This window comes from Ornithorhynchus anatinus, chromosome 17 (assembly GCF_004115215.2).
Source record: "Ornithorhynchus anatinus isolate Pmale09 chromosome 17, mOrnAna1.pri.v4, whole genome shotgun sequence".
NCBI lineage: Eukaryota > Metazoa > Chordata > Mammalia > Monotremata > Ornithorhynchidae > Ornithorhynchus > Ornithorhynchus anatinus.
In genome coordinates this window covers 8,190,322-8,208,523 of record NC_041744.1, presented here as the reverse complement: position 1 = coordinate 8,208,523, position 18,202 = coordinate 8,190,322, and the positions used below count along the sequence as shown (strand labels likewise).

Here is an 18,202-nt window from a genome sequence, read left to right as displayed (position 1 = left end):
ACCTCATCTGTAAAATGGTGATTAATATTCTGAGCCCCATGTGGGACACAGACTGTGTCCAACCTAGTTAATTTGTATCTATTACAGTATCTGGCAAATAATAAGTGCTTAAATACCATTAAAAAAATGTTTCAGACCAGACTGCAAGATCATTGTGCTTACCTCAACAATCCTTTCCTTGGCTGTTTGTGGGCCTTGAGCAGCAGTGGCCTGAGGCTGTGAATCACTAGAAGGCAGAATCAGACCCAGAAAGTACTTAGTATTTGAGTCCTTAGAGGTGAGATGTTAGAGGTCAGAGACCATTGCTGTTGAATGTGCCATTCAGGGCCAAGCCCAAATGTTTAATAAATACTTTGGAATATGGTCCACGAATGCCTAAAAATCAACCATCTGTAGGCCAATGTCAGCCCTATCTAATTTTCTTGTCCCCCTGAGTGTTCTAATCTCTCCCTTTCTTGATTAACTTTGTGGCTTTCTTTACCAGGCTTGGGCACTATTGGCATTAGACCATGAGAGGCAGGGGATAGATCTTGCACAGCCTCAGACCTGACCCAACAGCCATAAGGGAGAAAGCACGATCACAGACAAACGCAGACAAGATGGCCTATGCTTCCCTCATCTTGAGCCTCCTAGGCTGCACCACAGTGAACTCCACCACAGTGCTCAGTGAACTGCATGTGAAGAGGATTTGCTCAGCCCAGCAGGGAAGGCCTTACCCCTGCTGAGGGATCCTTCACTTCTGGGAAGGCTGGGCGGGACTGAATCATTCAGCCATTGGCTGGGTGCGGGCCCCATACTCCAGGGGCTTGAGTGGGCCCAGGCCAAGGCACAGATTTTCAGGTCATGCAGTTTTTAGGAGTGGGGTTGGCTTGTTCCTTAAGCAGGAAAAAAATCTGTGCCCTGTGAAGAGCAGTAGAGGCATCTGAGAGGAGCCGCACCCCCAACACACACTGTTTTGCCACATGCTCAATCCCATATCCAAGTGGCTGCAGATGGTTTGAATAAAACCAATTTAAACTGCAGTTGTTTGAGCTTGGAGAAAGCAAAGGGCATCCCAACCATTTTGCTTTGAGAGTGCTCCCCCCCACCACCAAAATGTTAGAGAGCAGTGTGGCCTAGTGGAAATAGTACAGGCCTGGATGTCAGAGGACTTGAGTGCTACTTCTGGCTCCACCACTATCTGCTGTGTGACCTTGGGCAAGTCACTTCACTTCCCTGTTCCTCAGTTACCTCAACTGTAAAATAGGGATTAAGACTGTGAGGCCTATATGGGACAAGGACTTTGTCTAACCTAATTATCTGGCATATTGTAAGAGCTTAACAAATACCATAAAAAATCCCGAATTCTGCTCATTATTCCAAATGTGTTAATACCAGACTGGGAGGATTTTGCCAAACCCCATCAACAGGCAAGTTCAGGCTCTTAGTGGAGATTAATTTCCCCCACAGGCAGCACCCAGTTGCTCCGTGCCAGGAACAACAATCCAGATCTATAAGAAGTGTCTAGAGGAATGGATTTCTAGAAACCTGGGCAAATTGGAATTACCACTGCCATGCAGAACCATGCCAGAGCAAACAGATGGGCTTCCATCACCTCCAGAGGTCAAGGAGGGCAAGCTGGCTCTGGTCTGGATTCTCACCCCAGCATTGTACAGAAGCATTAGGGGCCTCACAGGAGCTGCTCAGACATATCCTCAGGCCTGGGAGAGGTCACTGTTTCAAACCTCACACAGAAGGGGCATTTATCTTTACCCTCAGCAACTTCTAACACCCTAGAATTCATTTTTCTACTACACTGATTCCCTTTTGCTGTATTTTCAAGTGCTTAATATGGTGCTGTGCACACAGTAAGTGCTTAATACCATTGATTGATTGATTCAGACCACTTATTCTTGTTCAACAGATAATGAAGATAGGGAAAGGGTTTTTCCATCTTCAGCTGTGTCTCCTTATCTTTCATTTACCCTGGTGCTCAGTTTGGTGCTTTGTACAAAATAGGCTCTCAGGAAATTCCAAAATTGACACAAAGCCCTGCCTTTGAGTTACTGAACTAAAACTGGGCTTCGTTTGGATCTGGCAGACCACTGCCCTCCCCGTCTTCAGTGACCCTCTTCAAGTCACACCTCTTCTAGGAGGCCTTCCCTGATTAATCTTTCACCTCTTCACCCTATATTCTCCGCTACTGCCATTTCGGTTCTTCCACATCACCCAAGCACTTAGGTCCTCACCACTCCTTGCAACTTTTTTCATTTCCATCTCCCCCCAAAGACTGCAAGTTCCTTGAAGGCAGGGATCATCTAATTCTATTGTTCATTTCCAAGTGCATGGTATACACAGTAGGGGCTCAATAAACACTACCAGTTGACAAGAATCCTCACACCCTCAACCCCACCACTCGTTGTGCCCGTTAACTTTCTCTAGCAAGCATGGTTCTCCCTATAAAGCTTCTCTTTCATTAATGGGTACTTCTGGCTGGACCAGTTCCCTTGCAAGGCCAGAGATTAAAGACTGTACATATGTGGTTTGGGTGACCTACAGAGCAGAGTATTGCTGCTCAGATGCTGGAGCAGCTGGGCTCTTGAGCCTCGTGCACTCTCTGGGAGGCATCTGTGCGGGTAAGTGGTAGGTTACTTCAGGTTGCAGTTAAATGTGGAATCAATCCCTTGTCAAGACCACACACACCATTGGCTTCTCATTTAGGAAAGTGTTTTATTCAAAAGCTTCATAGCACCGTCTAGTTGTCAGAAAGAATGCTCCCCACCCACCCCACCCCCAACGCAGAAGTTAAAAACAACAATTTAGCTCAAGCTTCCCTATACTTTAACTCTGCTTGTGATCAGATTTCTGGTCACCTTGCCTTGCCTCAGCCCCCTCCGAGGCCCAGCTTGAGTGGGATTTGGGTTTGCATCACTGGGCCCCATTTTGACCCAAAGGAACAGAAATGGAATAGGGCTAAATTTACTGTCAGTGGGTTCCTATTCCTTGATGGGGTGAGAAAGGCAGGAAAATCCAAATTGAGGCAAACTGAACTGGGGGCTGGAGATCAGGGAAGGGCAACACCCCTTGCATAAACCAAGCGGATGGGCAGCATGTGATTGTTTTCTGGGTATGGACCTGGGGGAGGAGAGTTTGGGGTGGAATTTTCCATCGCAATGTGTGGGATGCTGAGAAAGGGTGACTTTGTGGCTTAGTCCAGCCCCCTGGAGTTCAAGTAGTTCTAAAAGGGCTTAAATCAGATCCAGTTGCCACTGATGGTGTGGGACCTGGGATAAGGGAAAGAGAAAAAGGGGAGCAGGGGGAGGTGAGGAAACCAGGTGACCATGTTTTCCTTTCCATGTTCTGACAGAGAAGCCTGAATGGAGTAACAGCGTTTTGATTCAGCAGTAGAGTATAAAGCACATTTCCCCAGGGGACCCAAGGGGCGAGGGTTGGAAAGCCACAAGTCTGACTAGGTCTAGAGGAGCACCCAGTCACTCCCTTAACTCTGGCTTCCACCTCACAGCTCCCCATCGCATCTACTTCAGGTCGTTTGTGAGGAGGCAGGAATTAGATGGGGTGGTCACTCTGCCAAAGCCCCCATGGGGTCCCAGGCGGGCAGGACGATTGGCTCCTGCTCCAGCACGGCTAACACCTCCTCAGGCACGTGCTTCCTGTCCACCACCACTTCGTACACGTACTCGGAGAACCAGTCGTCAGTCATGCACAGGTAACCTGGGGAGGAGAACAGAGGCATGGTCAGTTGGGAGGATGGGAGTGAGGTCAGGAAACCCCGACCACGGAGCAATGCACACATGAATGTTGGCTTCTCCCCTTGGCCCTAGGACCTGGAGACCCCAGCTACCACATAGCTTGTGACCGCCCTCCTGCAGGCCCCGGCTGCTGCAGGTCTTTCTCTATTAGCTGTGGAGGTAGAAAAGAGAAAGCATTCTTCCAGCGCCCACAGGTAGCACTCCACTGCACAGGGTGACTACCACCCTGCTCTTCTCTCCAGGGCCCGGCAGCTTCAGCAAGTTCCCTGGAGGACTGGGTGCCGACACTTGGGAGTTGCTCCACAATCGTCATCGCCAAAGAGGATCTGCTAAATATTCCCTTGCGCATGGGGCCGGACTGCAGACCCGGGTCCTGCCCCCCACCCCACCCCAGCCCCGCTGCTGCAGGAGTAAGGAAAGTAAGACAGAAGAGAGAGTTGCTCCACCTCCCTTACCCCCTGACTTCACAGGGCACTCTGGCTCGGCTCCAGGGCATAACTAGATTAATAAAAATCAATGGGAAGCCATGGCGAATCTCGCCCCAGGCTGAGAGTTCAAACAGGACAGCACATGGGGACCAGTGGCTCAGCCAACTTCATAGTCCTCAGTGACTGGCCCCATCGCATACTGGAGCACTTAACCGACACCTCGGGCCAAACCTAGAGGATTGCTTCTATTTCAGGAAAACACCTTGGACTGACACTGCTCTGGTGGGGCCAGAGGTGCCCACGCTGGAGGATGGGTCACCAGATCATGTGAGATCCACAAGAAGAGCAAAGAGTGACTGTGAGCCTCAAGGGGGGAAGGGGGACAGGGGAAAAGGGCACAAAAATACAGGGTTTACTTAAATGGATAGCCTCTGAAGTTGAAGCACTGCTGTGCTATGAAATGCTGACTCCTGAGGGAAGGAAGCGATCCATACCCTGTAAAAGCAACCCCATAAAAGGAGGAGTGAGGAGTTAGGCTGGGCGAAGGGTAGAGGTTCATGTTTCATAATTTACTCTTTTGGGGTCTTCCTTGGTGGGTGGGTGGGAGGTGGGGAGGGGTGTTCAGGCTGGTGAGAAAATAGTTGGGGAATGGGACTGCAGGCTGGTAAATGTCATCTTCTGCAAAGCCACTCTAAAAGGTGAAACCCAGGACACAAGAGACTTGAGGTAGGGGAACCTGGCCAAAAATGCCTGAAAGCCTCCTGACCTGGATGCTCTGGTGGAGTCACTCATGCCCATTCTGCTGTTCCCTTTGGATGAACATCAAGACTCTTCATCCTGACAGTCAGGGCCTGTTTACGCTTGGAGGAAAGGCCTCTCCAGGACCGAGGCTGAACTAGGGGATTTGGCATTCTCCTCTGATCATCTAACTTCCTGCTCCACTGCTTCTTATAAACTGAAGAAAAATGACAGCAGCGGCCTGCTCCTTCCTGTCACTGTCTATTTTCTGATTTCTGGCTGCCCCTTTTCCCCTCAGCGTCCCTGCTAAGAAGCCAGGCCTGACCTTGGCCTGCTCTGGGGTGGTTGGGTTGCAGTAACAGACAGGACAAAGGGAAGAACAGAGCTAAGTTGTATGCTGACTTTCTCCCAGCAGATCACCTCCCAGAGGCCTGCCTATGTGTATTATCGCAAGTTGCAGCTCCTGAATAGAGATCAAGTAGTGAGGCTCAACTTGAACGCACGGGAATATCGTTTTCTGTCATAATACAATGCGCCCGCCCGAATGGTAATCGTCTTTCTGCTCTCTGAAATTCAGGTTGAATAAAGTCTGGTCCAAGCAGGGAGGCCGGGCAGGCAGGTGGCGGCTGACCACAAAGGATCTGTGTAATAAGTTCCCTGTGTTCTTATAATAATATTATCATCATGGCATCAAATGAGTCTCCAGAAAAAGCCCTGAGAATATGGACAATAAGTGCATCTATCTATCCCATCTTGTTTCTAAAGCAAGAGATCAGATTCAAGTTCTCATAAATTAAAACCACTATCACTCGTGATCCTCCTCTTTGGAGGTTCGGCAGAGGGGCGCTGCCTTGATTAGTCTTCCTTCTCAGGATATGAGTTCTTGGGGGCTCACAAAAACCTCTCACTCCAGACCACTGCCAAGTAATTGCACACTGGGTGGATAATGAGCTTGCTGCTGCAGAAACTGTTGACATTCTGTGCCTTGGAGCTTGATTAGAATCGGGTTTCTGAACCAAAGGGCTGCTGCTCAACTAAGTGACTCCTCAGCACAGTGCAGGGGTGAGCCGGCTGCCTTGGTTTGAGAACAGTTGCTGGCAGGGGCTCTCTCAAGACCCTCCTGTTCACTCTGGCGGGGGGAAATAGCCCTCTCTGAGAAAATGCCTGCCCCCAGTGAGCCTTCCAAAGGGGATGTTAGGACCGTGCAACTAGCTGGTTATGAAACAAGAGGAAAGTCAGCTTTGGTTACAGCAGATGGAGACCTTATCTCCCGCCTGGAGCCTTGGATGATTTGGGCCATGGTTTCCTCCAGGGGGACTCAGCGGGTGGCTAGGATTTAGGCCATCGATAGCTATGGATCGGTCTCTAATGCGGCTCAAGTGTTCAACTTTTAAGTCTGATTCACACATCATCTGCTACACACCAAGTTCTCAATGGTACAACTTGTTAAACAAGGTATTTTATAACTTAGAGATTTTTCAAGTTGGAGAGATGCCAGTTAAATTGGACCATGGCATCACTCCTTGTGTGTGTGTGCGCACACACACATGCTGAGAAGGGTGACAGCAGGGAGGGGAAGATGATGAAGAAAGCCAGAAAGGGGGGAAAAACATGACACAATTATTTGAATGGCTATTGGATGGAGATCTGAAAGAGGCTTTTTTTCCTTCCAACATAAACAGCCAGATCCGGTTCTGCGCTGTGAACAACAGTGTACACCATTTACCTTCACAAAAGCTCTTGCTGATGAAAGGGAGAGTTTGACTGGGCCCTTCAACTCCACCAAATGGAATCTCTCTTTCCACCCCATCTTGGACACTTGGACCAGTCAAGGGGCTGACTTCATTAACAAGGACTGGAAAAGATGGCTGGATGAGTCAAACCTCAAACCACCTCAAAGTTTGGTCAGTAAATATGCAAATTCCCTGGGCCAAAACAGAGTTGGTATAAAAGCCCACATCCTCCCAGGGCCAGAACCCTGTCCTCAGCAAAGATGATGAGGTACGAACCCCACAGTTCCAACATCGCTGAGGCCTGAACAGAACAGGAAGGAATACCCACCACAGAGGGTTGGGCTTTCCTGCTTCATCCACTCAGCCTCCCTCTAATCCTGAAGCTATCATTGCTCTTCTTTTGTTTCTGCCTGCTTTTTATCACTCCTCTGAGGCCCCAAGAGCAACAGGGTCACATTGTTTCCTATTCTCACCCCTTTCCTAATGACCTAAAGCCTATTTAATGTGCCAAGCACAACAATCTTGTACAGCTGCTTTTTACTGCTTGGAGTGCCCAGCTCCCCCCTAGAGGTTTCTGAGTCTGCCTCCACTTAAGTCTCTGATGACCCCCCCACCTCATCATTTTTCCCAAAATCCCTTCTCCTCCTCTGTTGCATTCAGTCTTGTCAACTACTTTCTCAATACCTTCCCTGACCTTAGCTTCAGAGGTACCTACCTTCCATAGTTCTCTCTTCTCCAACTGCTCTTTAACAGATCAGTCAATCAATCAGTGGTATTTATTGAGCACTTATGGTGTCCAGAGCACTGTATTGAGTGCTTGGGAAGATGCAATGCAACAGGCACGTTCCCTGCCCATAAGGAACTTTCAGTCTAGAGGAGCTTTATGATCTGGACTCCCTGGCTGGCTCCTCCCCATCCCTCTCCACCATCTCTGAGCTAGGAGGTCATGCTAGCTCAGGTTTTTAGCTAATATCTACTTCTTCAAGCTAAAACTCTCTTCATCTTTCCATGTCTATGAGACATCTCCAGTTGAACAGGCCCATTTTCAAAACATTCTATTCTACCTAAACTCTTCCTCCTCCTCCTCTTCCAATGCTGATTTAATTTCTCTGGCATGCCTCCAAACTTCCCTACAGAATCCCATCGCTTCCCTCTATTCTTGTATGCTTCACCAACTAAAATCAAAGGGCTAATTGATTACTCAGGGCAAACCACTGCAAGCCCACCTGATATTACTCCAAGAAATTACCAGCCATTATGGTGGTCGTGCAGTCCTAGGGAGCTGGAACAACCAACAAGGTGCAGCTCCAGTGTTGCCCCCACCCCAGAAAGAGCTCAGCTACTGCAGTCATCAGTGCAGTTCTCCATTAAGGCTCTCGTAGCAGGGGCAGGCTGAGAACTGAGCTGGTGGTTGAGGCCTGGATCTGGAAGTGGTTCCTCTTATTCCCAGGGTAACTGCCTCTGCCCAGCTCAGAGGACATTAAGGAAATCCATACCCTACGCCTACCTCATAGCTTGCCCAGCCACTAAAGCCCGGGGCTGGGTGACCTGCTCTTTCCAGGAGTAAATAGAAAAGATCTGTAGTTCAATAAAAAAACATCAAATCCACATGTGATACATTTCAGAGTTCAGATAAATTCTCCTGGGCAGTTAAAAAGTGTAGAAAGGATTCAGAGTAGCACTATGAAAGTGATCTTGGGTCAGAAAATAAGATTGAGGAAACAGGAAAGGAAGTGGGATTATTTAGTATAAAGAACAGGAGCCCAAGGAATGACTCAATAACTGACGTCCTAGATATAGAAGGTTATCATACAGAAGAGGGTTATACATGAAGAACAACATAAAAGGAAATGAGCTTAAATTGCGGCAGGAAAACATTCAGGTGAGCTACAAGGAAAATCTTCCCAAAGGCCAGGAGGTTAAGCACCAGAAAGCCTCACTGAGAAAGGACGTGGACTCTTTTCCTTAAAGACCTTTAAGAGCAGGATAGTTATCGAGGTCTGGGATGAATTAGGTGAACCCTGCTTGGAGGCAGAGGGATGGACCAGATGACTGATGACTCTTGGAAATTCCTCAGCTTTAACTTTCTCTAATTTCTTAACCATCTGTCTAAAGAGGAATATACCTATGTAGCTTCAGACCAACTTGCCCCTCTCACCCACATCCTGCAGTCTCGGAATGAAGAGAAATAAAGGGATGATTTCCCCTAGGGGTGCTTCCATTGCTCATAAACTTGGCTTTCTAATAAGATTTTGTTAATTATTTCAAAATACAAAACCACGTGACTGTCCCTGAGGTGAACTCATTCAAATTGCAAAACCTGTCTTTTATATAATTCATAAATAATAAAATCCAGAACTCAATGTTGAGTACTGGCCAGCATGGGGGAGAAAACAAGCCCAGATGTTGGCGCATGTATTAAAATATTTTTTATGGTATCAGTTACGCATTTATTATGTGTGAAGCACTGTTCTAAGTGCTGAGGTAGATACAAGTTAATCAGATGGGACACAGTCCTATCCTAGATGGGGCTCACAGTCTAAGCAGTTCACCAACAGGAGGTCTTCCCTAAGCCCTCCTTTCCACTTCTCCCTCTCCTTTCTGCGCTGCCCTGACTTGTTCCCATCATTCATTCCCGCTCGCAGCCCCACAGCACTTATGTACCCATCTATAATTTAATTATTTATATTAATGTCTGTTGCCCCCTCTACACTGTAAGCTCATTCTGGGCAGGGAGTGTGTCTGTTACATTGTACTCTTCCAAGTGCTTTGTAGCAGTGCTCTGCATACAGTAAGCGCTCAATAAATAAGATTAACTGACACACCAAGGCAGAGGCTCTGGGCAGGCAGAGACTCAGCTCCTTGACCAAGAATAGTGGGACAGTTGGTTAGCATGAACATATCTGCTCGGTGAAATGACCCGGCAATACGGGTGTGCACAGTTGTCCCCGGGCAGAGATGGCCCCCAGTGTGAACTGGAGGAGTGACTGAGAGGGCCACAACATGCCCCAAATCCCCCTGTCCTCCGTGTGCTTGCAGCAAGCCTCCTCTCAGAAGCAGTCACTCTCACCAGACCAAAAAAACCCCACAAAAACCCAAACAAGAACCAAGGAACCGAACTGATAACAACGTTATCTGCTGAAAAAGTCCTTACAGCAGAATATTGTTTGGAATATGCCAGCCACCACACAATAGGATTAAGGACAGAGGACAGTTGGGGTAAACACGCCAAAGTAATCACACTCTCTAAAGGCAGCGGAAGATTCAAGTGAAGTGTGCCAATTGCATTAGATCATATTTTCTATCTTTCCTTCCTTCCTTCCATATCAGAAAAGTCATTACTAAGTGCAGGAAAGAGTTTATTTTGGATCTGGTAATTTAGGCCCTCAGTGCTATTTCTCACTTATCTTTTTGGCTCTGAGGAAGTGTTTTCCTTTGCACAATCTTTGGTATTTCAGTTATTTGAAAAGAACTCCCCCCCATCAAAAAAAAAAATAGTTCATTTAACTTCAGATAGAGAGCTACATATTTTGCAGTCAAGGGATCAGAGCAAAATTACAGAAATGAACCTTGGGTTTTCTTCCCCTCGATCTCCTCAAACAGAGTTTAAAAGGGCGAGTCTGATGGTTTGCTGAGAAGGGAAGTGAGAGGAGCTGGGTGGAAAATAATCCTGACAATTCACTTAGAAGGGAAGAAGGAAGAGTTGGGTGGAAAGAAATGAAGAGGGAAAAGTGAAGCCAATTCAAAATGGCTGGGTTTAGGGCTGGCCACCCACAGAGGAGGTGGCCAAATTCAAATGTGTTTCCAAAGAACACTCTCCTATGAATCGACGCTTTATCGTGGCAAGACAGTCTGCATAGACTGATGAAGCTTAGGGCTATGCCATATAGGGTTACCTATAATGGAAAGGTCTATGCTGAAGCATCAAAGTCGAATCACCTGTGCTAGGCAGCAGTGGCATGGGAAAGAGTCAAAGGTGGATGATCAAGTGATGAAAACACTGATCAAAGACAACGGCAGAGACCCCAGTCTTTACTGCGTGGAATAGGCACTGGTAAACCTCTTCCATACCTACACCAAGGAAACTCTATCGATACACATACCAGAACAACTTTATGACAGAAGATAGGACATTCTGAAGAGGCTGTGTCCATGGAATTGCTACTGGTTAGAAACAACTCGACTGCATTTGAAGACAAAACCAAGAAATGGCTTTAGGAGAGACCATTTTAACACAGAACCCTGAGCTTCTCCTTTCTAAATATGCTACCATCACATACTCCTGGTTATCTATTATATTTCACATTCTTAAAAAATTCCCCCCACAGGAGCACTCTCATGCTGTAGAACTCACCAGTTCCAATGCCATTTGCATAGACACATGCCCGCTCACACATGTGTACAAGTGGTTCCTTCTGACACTGCAGTGCTCTGTATCCAAACAAGTCCACATTGTTGAACAAATGTTTCTTAATTGCCCAACAATGTTCTGGCCAAAACGTACAGTGAAAACAAGCGATATGGCAGAACTGAATGTACTCTCAAACTGGATGCAAGAGCATCCAAAATAACAAACCTGTTGACTCGGCCTGGCCTCTATCATACTTCTGCCCTCTGCCCTTCCAGGGATTCAACCGAAGGGTAACAAGCCAGTTTGTAGGCTCAGGATTAGAAGAGGAGGGTTGCTAGTTCAGAAAGTAAAGAGATGTCATTTTTCTAATACTAGAAAGTTATTAGAAATTGCAACGGAAAAACTTCCTTAAAAAGAAAACAAATTCTCACCAGTATCTTTCATTATCAGAAGTCCCCTGGGGAGAAAGACACCTTTAAAAAAAGCTATTTTTAAAAACTGAAAACATACCTCAAATCAGTTCACCCTTCCAACTCCAAGGCATTCTCTTCCCCTACAGTTCACTCTTTGTTGTCTGGCTGCCAAAAGCCACTGCTGAGTTATGACAGACAAAATCGTGTCTCTTTTCAAAATACCTCCTAGTCCTTCAGAAACTTCCCCTAAATGGTTCTGTCTCCTCCTCAGCAAAATGATCTTACCCTTCTTGGACCCTGCTTCAAAGGAAATCACAAATCCAGCTATGGGAAATTACCAATAACAAAAAAATTGGGCTCTGCAGGGGACTCGATTCTTTGCTAACCCTCCTTGCACTTCACGATAGTCAGTCTCTGTAATCCCACAACTGAAGAAATGGATAAAATGCCTGCAGAGGACACAGCAAAGATCAGATGATGAAGAGCAATGAATTAAGAGCACTTGAATTTGTTTAGTCACAAAACTGGGCCACTGAGTTTCACAGCGGAGCTGGCTGATGGGCAGCCAAGATCCACTGATTATAATTTTCATGAAGGGATGAAACAATTTGGGATGCTGGGATGCCAAAAGCTTCAGAGCAAAACCAAGTTAGCTCTAAAGTGGTGGCCCTGCTCTGGCAAAAGCTGCAGAATCCTCAATCTCGACCAGTGAAAAGCTCTGGCCAGCACATTCATCCAAAAGAACAGAGAGATAACTCCACAAGGGAATAGCTGGGATCCTGGAAGTTCGTACAGCTATTCTTCCTAATTATATGCATCTTAAAACTCCTATTTTACTCTTCCCTTAGTAAAATACCTACAAACCTTGTGTAATTTGTCCAAATGTCTAATCTATCTCAAAGTCCCCCAAAAGCTGTTGTGAAAATATCTTTGTAAATCATCCCTTGCTCCCCATCCTTTCTTTCCTTAAAATCAAAGCTCCCTATTGTTCTCCACATCACATTTAACTTCAACATCTTCCATCAAACTCCCTCCCTGATCTGCTCTCCCCACATCATCAATCTCTTCTCTCCTTTGGTCTAAAATAGACCTAAGAATCTGGCTTAGCCCTGGGTCATCCTTGCTTGAAAGGACCCCCACCTGCCCACCCAGAGTCTGAAGTGGCAATGGGGGGTTGAGCCTGGATGATCACCCACCTGGTGGGTGGCTTAAATTCCAGATCTGCCCTCCAGTTAACAAAGATCCTCCAATCACTCCTGGGACTGACCAGATCTCCCAGATGATCCCGAGGGTTGGAGAGCTCCTTTCAGGTCTCCCCATATTAACTTCTGAGAACAAGGTTGAAGGGAATTTCCTACCTTTATGGCCATGGTCTTCACCCCAGGAGTTCTCCACTCTCCATTTCACAAATCCCCCATCTTGGTCATCCTACAAGACAATCAACACCAAGGTTAACAGGACCACAAATAATAGCTTTCTTTGGCCCGGTGGGTGATTTGTCACCCCTCAAAAATAAATCCTGCCCTCTTCTTGCTGAACCGCCACGTGCATTTTAGCTTCTGTTGGTTCCGGCTCAGGTGCTTCAGAGATGTTATCTGTAATGCTTAGGTACTAACTGCATTGTGTGGTGTTTGTTATCCACTTGTTATATGCAAAAATCATTACACTTAACTTGGCTTTATGTAGGTCAGGGAATGTACAGAGTCCAGAATTATTTTTTTCTGATGAGAGCCAGGAACTTGGAGCAGAAAAACAGCAGAAACGCCATTACCATTGAGACTGGTATTCTATCTCAGTTAATGGCAACAGGATTCTTGGAGAAAATGTGATGACTGCCCTCCTTGACATCAGTCCTAATGTTTAATAATGTACCATCTAAATACTTAACTTTCCCATTTATGGGTCACCTTGGACCATTCATTCAAACCCCTCTGGAAACTACTGATATTCTCCATTTTCAAACATTCCTGGGATTATCCCATGTTTATCCTCTCACTGTGTGAACAAGTGATTCCTTTTCTGTTGAACCCTTTTTATTTAAAAAAATGGTATTTAAGTGCTTACTATGCGCCAGATACTGTGCTATATGCAGGGGTAGATATAAAATAATCAGTCTGAAAACAGTTCATGTCCCACATGGGGCCCATGGTTTTAATTACCATTTTACAGATGAAGTAACTGATGACCAGAGAAGTTAAGTGCCTTGCCCAATGTCACACAGCAGACAAATGGTGAAGCCAGAATTAGAACCCATGACCTTCTGACTCCCAGGCCTGTACTGTTTCCAGTAGGCCAAATTGCTTTTTACCACCATCAACCTTCATTGGGTGTTCCCTCACTCTGGTGTGGCATTTGGTGAACAACAATTTCATTCTCATCTGAACCAGGCTATTGGTGGTTTTTTTGTTTTTTTTTTACTTCAGTCATATCCCCTCTCAATCTGCAAATTTCCAATCACTCAATCATATTTAATGAGGGCTTACTGTGTGCAGCACACTGTACTAAGTGCTTGGGACATTACAATATAACAAAATTGGTAGACAGGTTCCCTGCCCACAAGGGGCTTCCAATCTACAGGTGGAGACAGACATTAAAATAAATTACATTAAAATAAGCTTCCAGACTGAAGTCCCTAGCCCCCCAGATTTTGCAGAATAGGAAGCCTCTCCATTCGCAGATCATCTTGGTTGCCCTTCTTTCTGCTTGCAACCTGAGAGATGCGAGATCCCTTTCAACCATTCTATTAATTGCTTGAGCTATACAAATATTGAAAATAATCCAACCAAAGCATGACAATGAAGCCAAAAACTGCCCTCCTTTAAAAAAAACACAAAAAACTAAAATAAAGACTCAGAGAGATTTTTCAATCTTCTCCACTTCCCTTTATTTTCAGTGATGAAACTGAACCTTTCCTTTCCTTCAATAAGGGCACAAAAAGTTCAGTTAGTCTAACATTCACCATTTGTCTTCTCTTCTGTATTGACAGCGAGCCTCTCTAAGAAACCCCTTTTTTGGTAAAGTGCTTTTGCCTATCATTTTCACCCCTGGGCACTTGGTGACATTTAGACCATTTTTTCTGCCTAGAAATTTCAGCAGAATGCTAAAGGGAATGCCTTGCCTTCTGTTTGCCTCATCCATTACCTTCCACCTGCCTCATCCATCACCTTCCACCTGACTGCAGACCTGTGGCAGGTTTGCTTTCCAATTTGGATTTGGTTTTTCTTTAGCTTGCTGACCTCAGACCTTTAACTTTCACAGCCTTTTGGGGCTACCAGGCTTGTTTCCCACTGCTGTTAGCGGCTGTCAGCCACAGACATTCTATAAGCCTTGATTCTGGATTCCAATCTGGACTGAGATCTTAGCTTTCACGTGCTTTCCTAGGAAATCAAGACATGATTTGCCCTGAGGATTCCACTCCCAACCCTCCCTGTCAGAATAAGAAGTGCATGTAATGTGCCTTCTTCCTCAGGTCCTCCTTGGATTTGCAATCTCTCCTCCTCTTTCCTGAAGCTGGAAAAATCTTAGCCTCTCTGCCTCAGTTTCTCCATCTGAAAATTAGAAGTAAAAATACCTACTCCTCCCTTCCTTACCAGCATCATGAAAGGATAAATGTGATAATAAAGGTAAAAGAACTTTCAGCTTTTCAGAAGAAAGGTGTCATTCAAATTCAAGGGATCATTATTATTCTTAATCATGCTTTGATTCTTACTATTTGTAGGGGCTGTGAAATGAAAACTTGAAAGGGGTGGGAAAGACTCCATCATTAATAATTGTAATAGCAACAGTCATAATGCTTTGTGGTTCTGCAGCGTCTTCTGTAAAAAAAGAGGACAGACTCAGCTGAGTCACTTAAAGAACCACATGACTGGTAGGTCACTCCAACAGAAGAATGGAAAATTTAAAGTGGAAAACAGGGATTAAGTGTACTCTTTTGTTTCTGAAAAGTAAAAATAGTTACATATACTCTCATACAGAGAGAAAATGATAAAAAAACTACTTTGGCAATCGAATCAGATAAAGAGACCTCTAATACATTTTTTATTTGACTTTAATTTAAAGGAGCTTTAGTTGGTAGTTGCAAATCCATTGAATTTTATAAAAACATGTCCAAACATGCACATGGAAACCACAATTTATCCAATATTTTAGTGATAAAAAAATTCTTTCCGATCTTTTGCTGCCAGTGTCAAAAGACAACCCTCCTTAAAGGAACCTCTTCTCGGGACTACAGTCATTTGATACATACTGTCTGAATCAATCAGTCAGTAGTATTTATTGAGAGCTTACTATGTGCAGGACACTGTATTAAGCACTTGGGTGAGTACAATACAACAAAATTAGCAGAAACGTTCCCCTTCCATAACAACCTTATAATCTAGAGGGATGAATGACCTAATATGTATATTCTGTTTAAATTGAGTGATTTTTGTATATTTTCCATCTTTTGTTTCTACTCTCATGCATTAGGTCTTCCTTAAAACTGATCCCCTTTATCAGACCTGAAAATACCAATTACACTCTACAGTCTTCTGTGTGCGTAACTCCAGATGTGCATATTTTGTTTATGTCTTATGAACATATACTATAAACACACTGGCTTGAATTCTTTCCAGTTTGGAGGACTGGGGATGGGGGAAACAGTATATGATAGCTCAGCATCTTACTATTACTACTTAGATTTCAACCATTGCACTTGATTACAAATAACACACGGAAATAAAAAGCAACAGCAAAAATGTCCGCTGCTGTTCCAAATTTTAAGAGTAAAGAAATCAGATCAAAGCCAAGATCCATTTACATTCTTTTATGCAATTAACTAAAGTTCAGTGATACTCTCACTAGAAGTCTGATGTTTTTCAAAAAAAGTTCATTGTGAAGAATGCTAATGCTGAGATTATTTTTAAAATTTCACAATGTATATAATTCATTTTGGAAATTAACAGACTACTCTTCTGCTCCTACTCTTTATGTTCTCAAAGTAACAGATTACCTTAAGAAGTTACACTAGCATATTGTTTCTTAAAGATATAATCCTGAGAGGTAATCTGATTACTTTAACTGGCAATTCTGCTATTCTTACTTGGATTGAAAACCCCAAGGTAGTAGTTCTTATGCATAATGCCAAAGTAGGTTTTTTTTCCCCATTTAAGTCTCCCGATGACAGATGATGTTTCATGAACCAAAGCAGTTAGATTAGATTAGCCTTTCAAAAACACATTTAACTATTCTTTGTCAAGCAATCTGAACATGAAAATAAAATGTTAAAAAACTTCAAGTGGTCTGAGGCCCATTAAGTCCACTGTACTTGGTACTAGCTAACATTTACCTCATTATAAAATTGGCCATCTAACAATACTATTTGCTGAACTATTTTTATGTACAGAAGTAACTTGGCTACCGCCTCTCCATAATCAGCCTTGTCAGAGATGATATCTGTTTCCTTGTGAGGAGAAAGGATCTGGATTCAAAATGGTTGGTTATAGGAGCTTCTATGGGACAAGGCCTGTATCTAATTCCCACCTTTGTTCTCTTCCCTGGAGTTTAGTACAACACTCTGTACGCAGTAAGCACTTAATAAATGGTACTACCTTTTAAAATTTTTATGGTATTTGTTAGTATTTATTATGTGTCAGGAACTACCCTAAGCGCTGGGGTAAGATACAAGTTAATCAGGTTAGACACAAGTCTATGCCCTATGTGGGGCTCACCGCTTTAAACTCCATTTTACAGAGGAGGTAACTGAGGCACAGAGAAGTTAAGTGATTTGCCCGAGGTCACACAGCAGACAAGTGGTGGATCTGGGATTAAAACCCAGGTCCTCCGACTCCCAGGGCCAAACTCTTTCCACTAGGCCACACTTGTATTTGGCTTCTGAGTGGTGTTGGTGTAAGCTGAAGGAAGACCTTTCACAGTTATAACTAAACTGTCTCAAATAGGGAATGGGATCAAAGGGTGGGTATCTCTACAGCTCACTTGAGCCAGGCAGGAGCTGGAAAGCATATGAAAAGACTTATTTTTGTGTTTGAGAGCTAGAGAGAAAGAAAAAGAGAGGGAGGAAGAGAGTCAGAATTTATTTCAAACCACATGTCCTTAGACTAGCAACCAGACAGAATTTCTGGATGAACTGAAAGTGCTTTACACCTAAGTATGGCAAGTCCATCCACTGACCTTATGCAACTGTAATGATCACGCACTACCATTTTTACGCATTCACAGGGAATGATATAAAGGACGGTTTATCATTTATCCACATTGTTGTTTACAGAAAAATGAGCCACTTGTGGGAAAAACCGACATCAATCATAGCACATTTTAACACCCTGGAGACAGAGGCATTTTAACCGATACCTCGTCATACTAGAAATTTCTAGGGATCTGCCAACCCAGATCCTACTCCTCATTGGAAATTTCCCTATTTTTAGTTCTCTGAGTAGTCGGCCAAGCCTCAAGTGACGCTGGAAAGAAGACCCTGGGCAAGCACCATGCACAGATGTAAAGCCTTGCCCTTCAGCTGACCTTTAGTGGGACAGCATATACACTGTGAATAGTGCTCCGGAAGATAAGCTGTCTGTGGGAGAATTCAAGTCAATCTGGGCAAATACCACCAAGGGCTTACTACAAGTCATACCTTCTCTGTGACTGCAGTGAAGGCCATGGCGTGGGTCATCAGCGACTCGCCAAAAGTCAATCTCTCAGCTTTGCTCAAGTTCTTCACCGAGACGCCAAACACCAGCTCGTGGTCATAACTGCAAATATGTTGGGTTAAAAAAAAATGAGAAAGGATGAAAGT

At 44.7% G+C, this 18,202-nt stretch overlaps 2 protein-coding genes across 2 annotated transcripts in view; both read right to left on the bottom strand.

Annotated features, from left to right (window-relative positions):
- Nucleotides 1–252, bottom strand: part of SLC6A4 (solute carrier family 6 member 4) — a 46,362-nt gene extending 46,110 nt beyond the window's left edge. Inside the window, exon 1 of the mRNA XM_029082883.2 lies at nucleotides 163–252. The gene's annotated coding sequence lies outside the window, so the exon portion shown is untranslated. The remainder of the gene's footprint in view (nucleotides 1–162) is intronic.
- A 2,437-nt stretch (nucleotides 253–2,689) lies between these two features.
- BLMH (bleomycin hydrolase) overlaps nucleotides 2,690–18,202 on the bottom strand; it is a 34,147-nt gene continuing 18,634 nt past the window's right edge. Inside the window, exons 10-12 of the mRNA XM_029082172.2 lie at nucleotides 18,041–18,158; nucleotides 12,771–12,840; nucleotides 2,690–3,711 (exon numbers count right to left, since the gene is read on the bottom strand). Coding sequence (XP_028938005.1) covers nucleotides 3,560–3,711; nucleotides 12,771–12,840; nucleotides 18,041–18,158 — 340 coding nt within the window. The 3' untranslated portion in view covers nucleotides 2,690–3,559. The remainder of the gene's footprint in view (nucleotides 3,712–12,770; nucleotides 12,841–18,040; nucleotides 18,159–18,202) is intronic.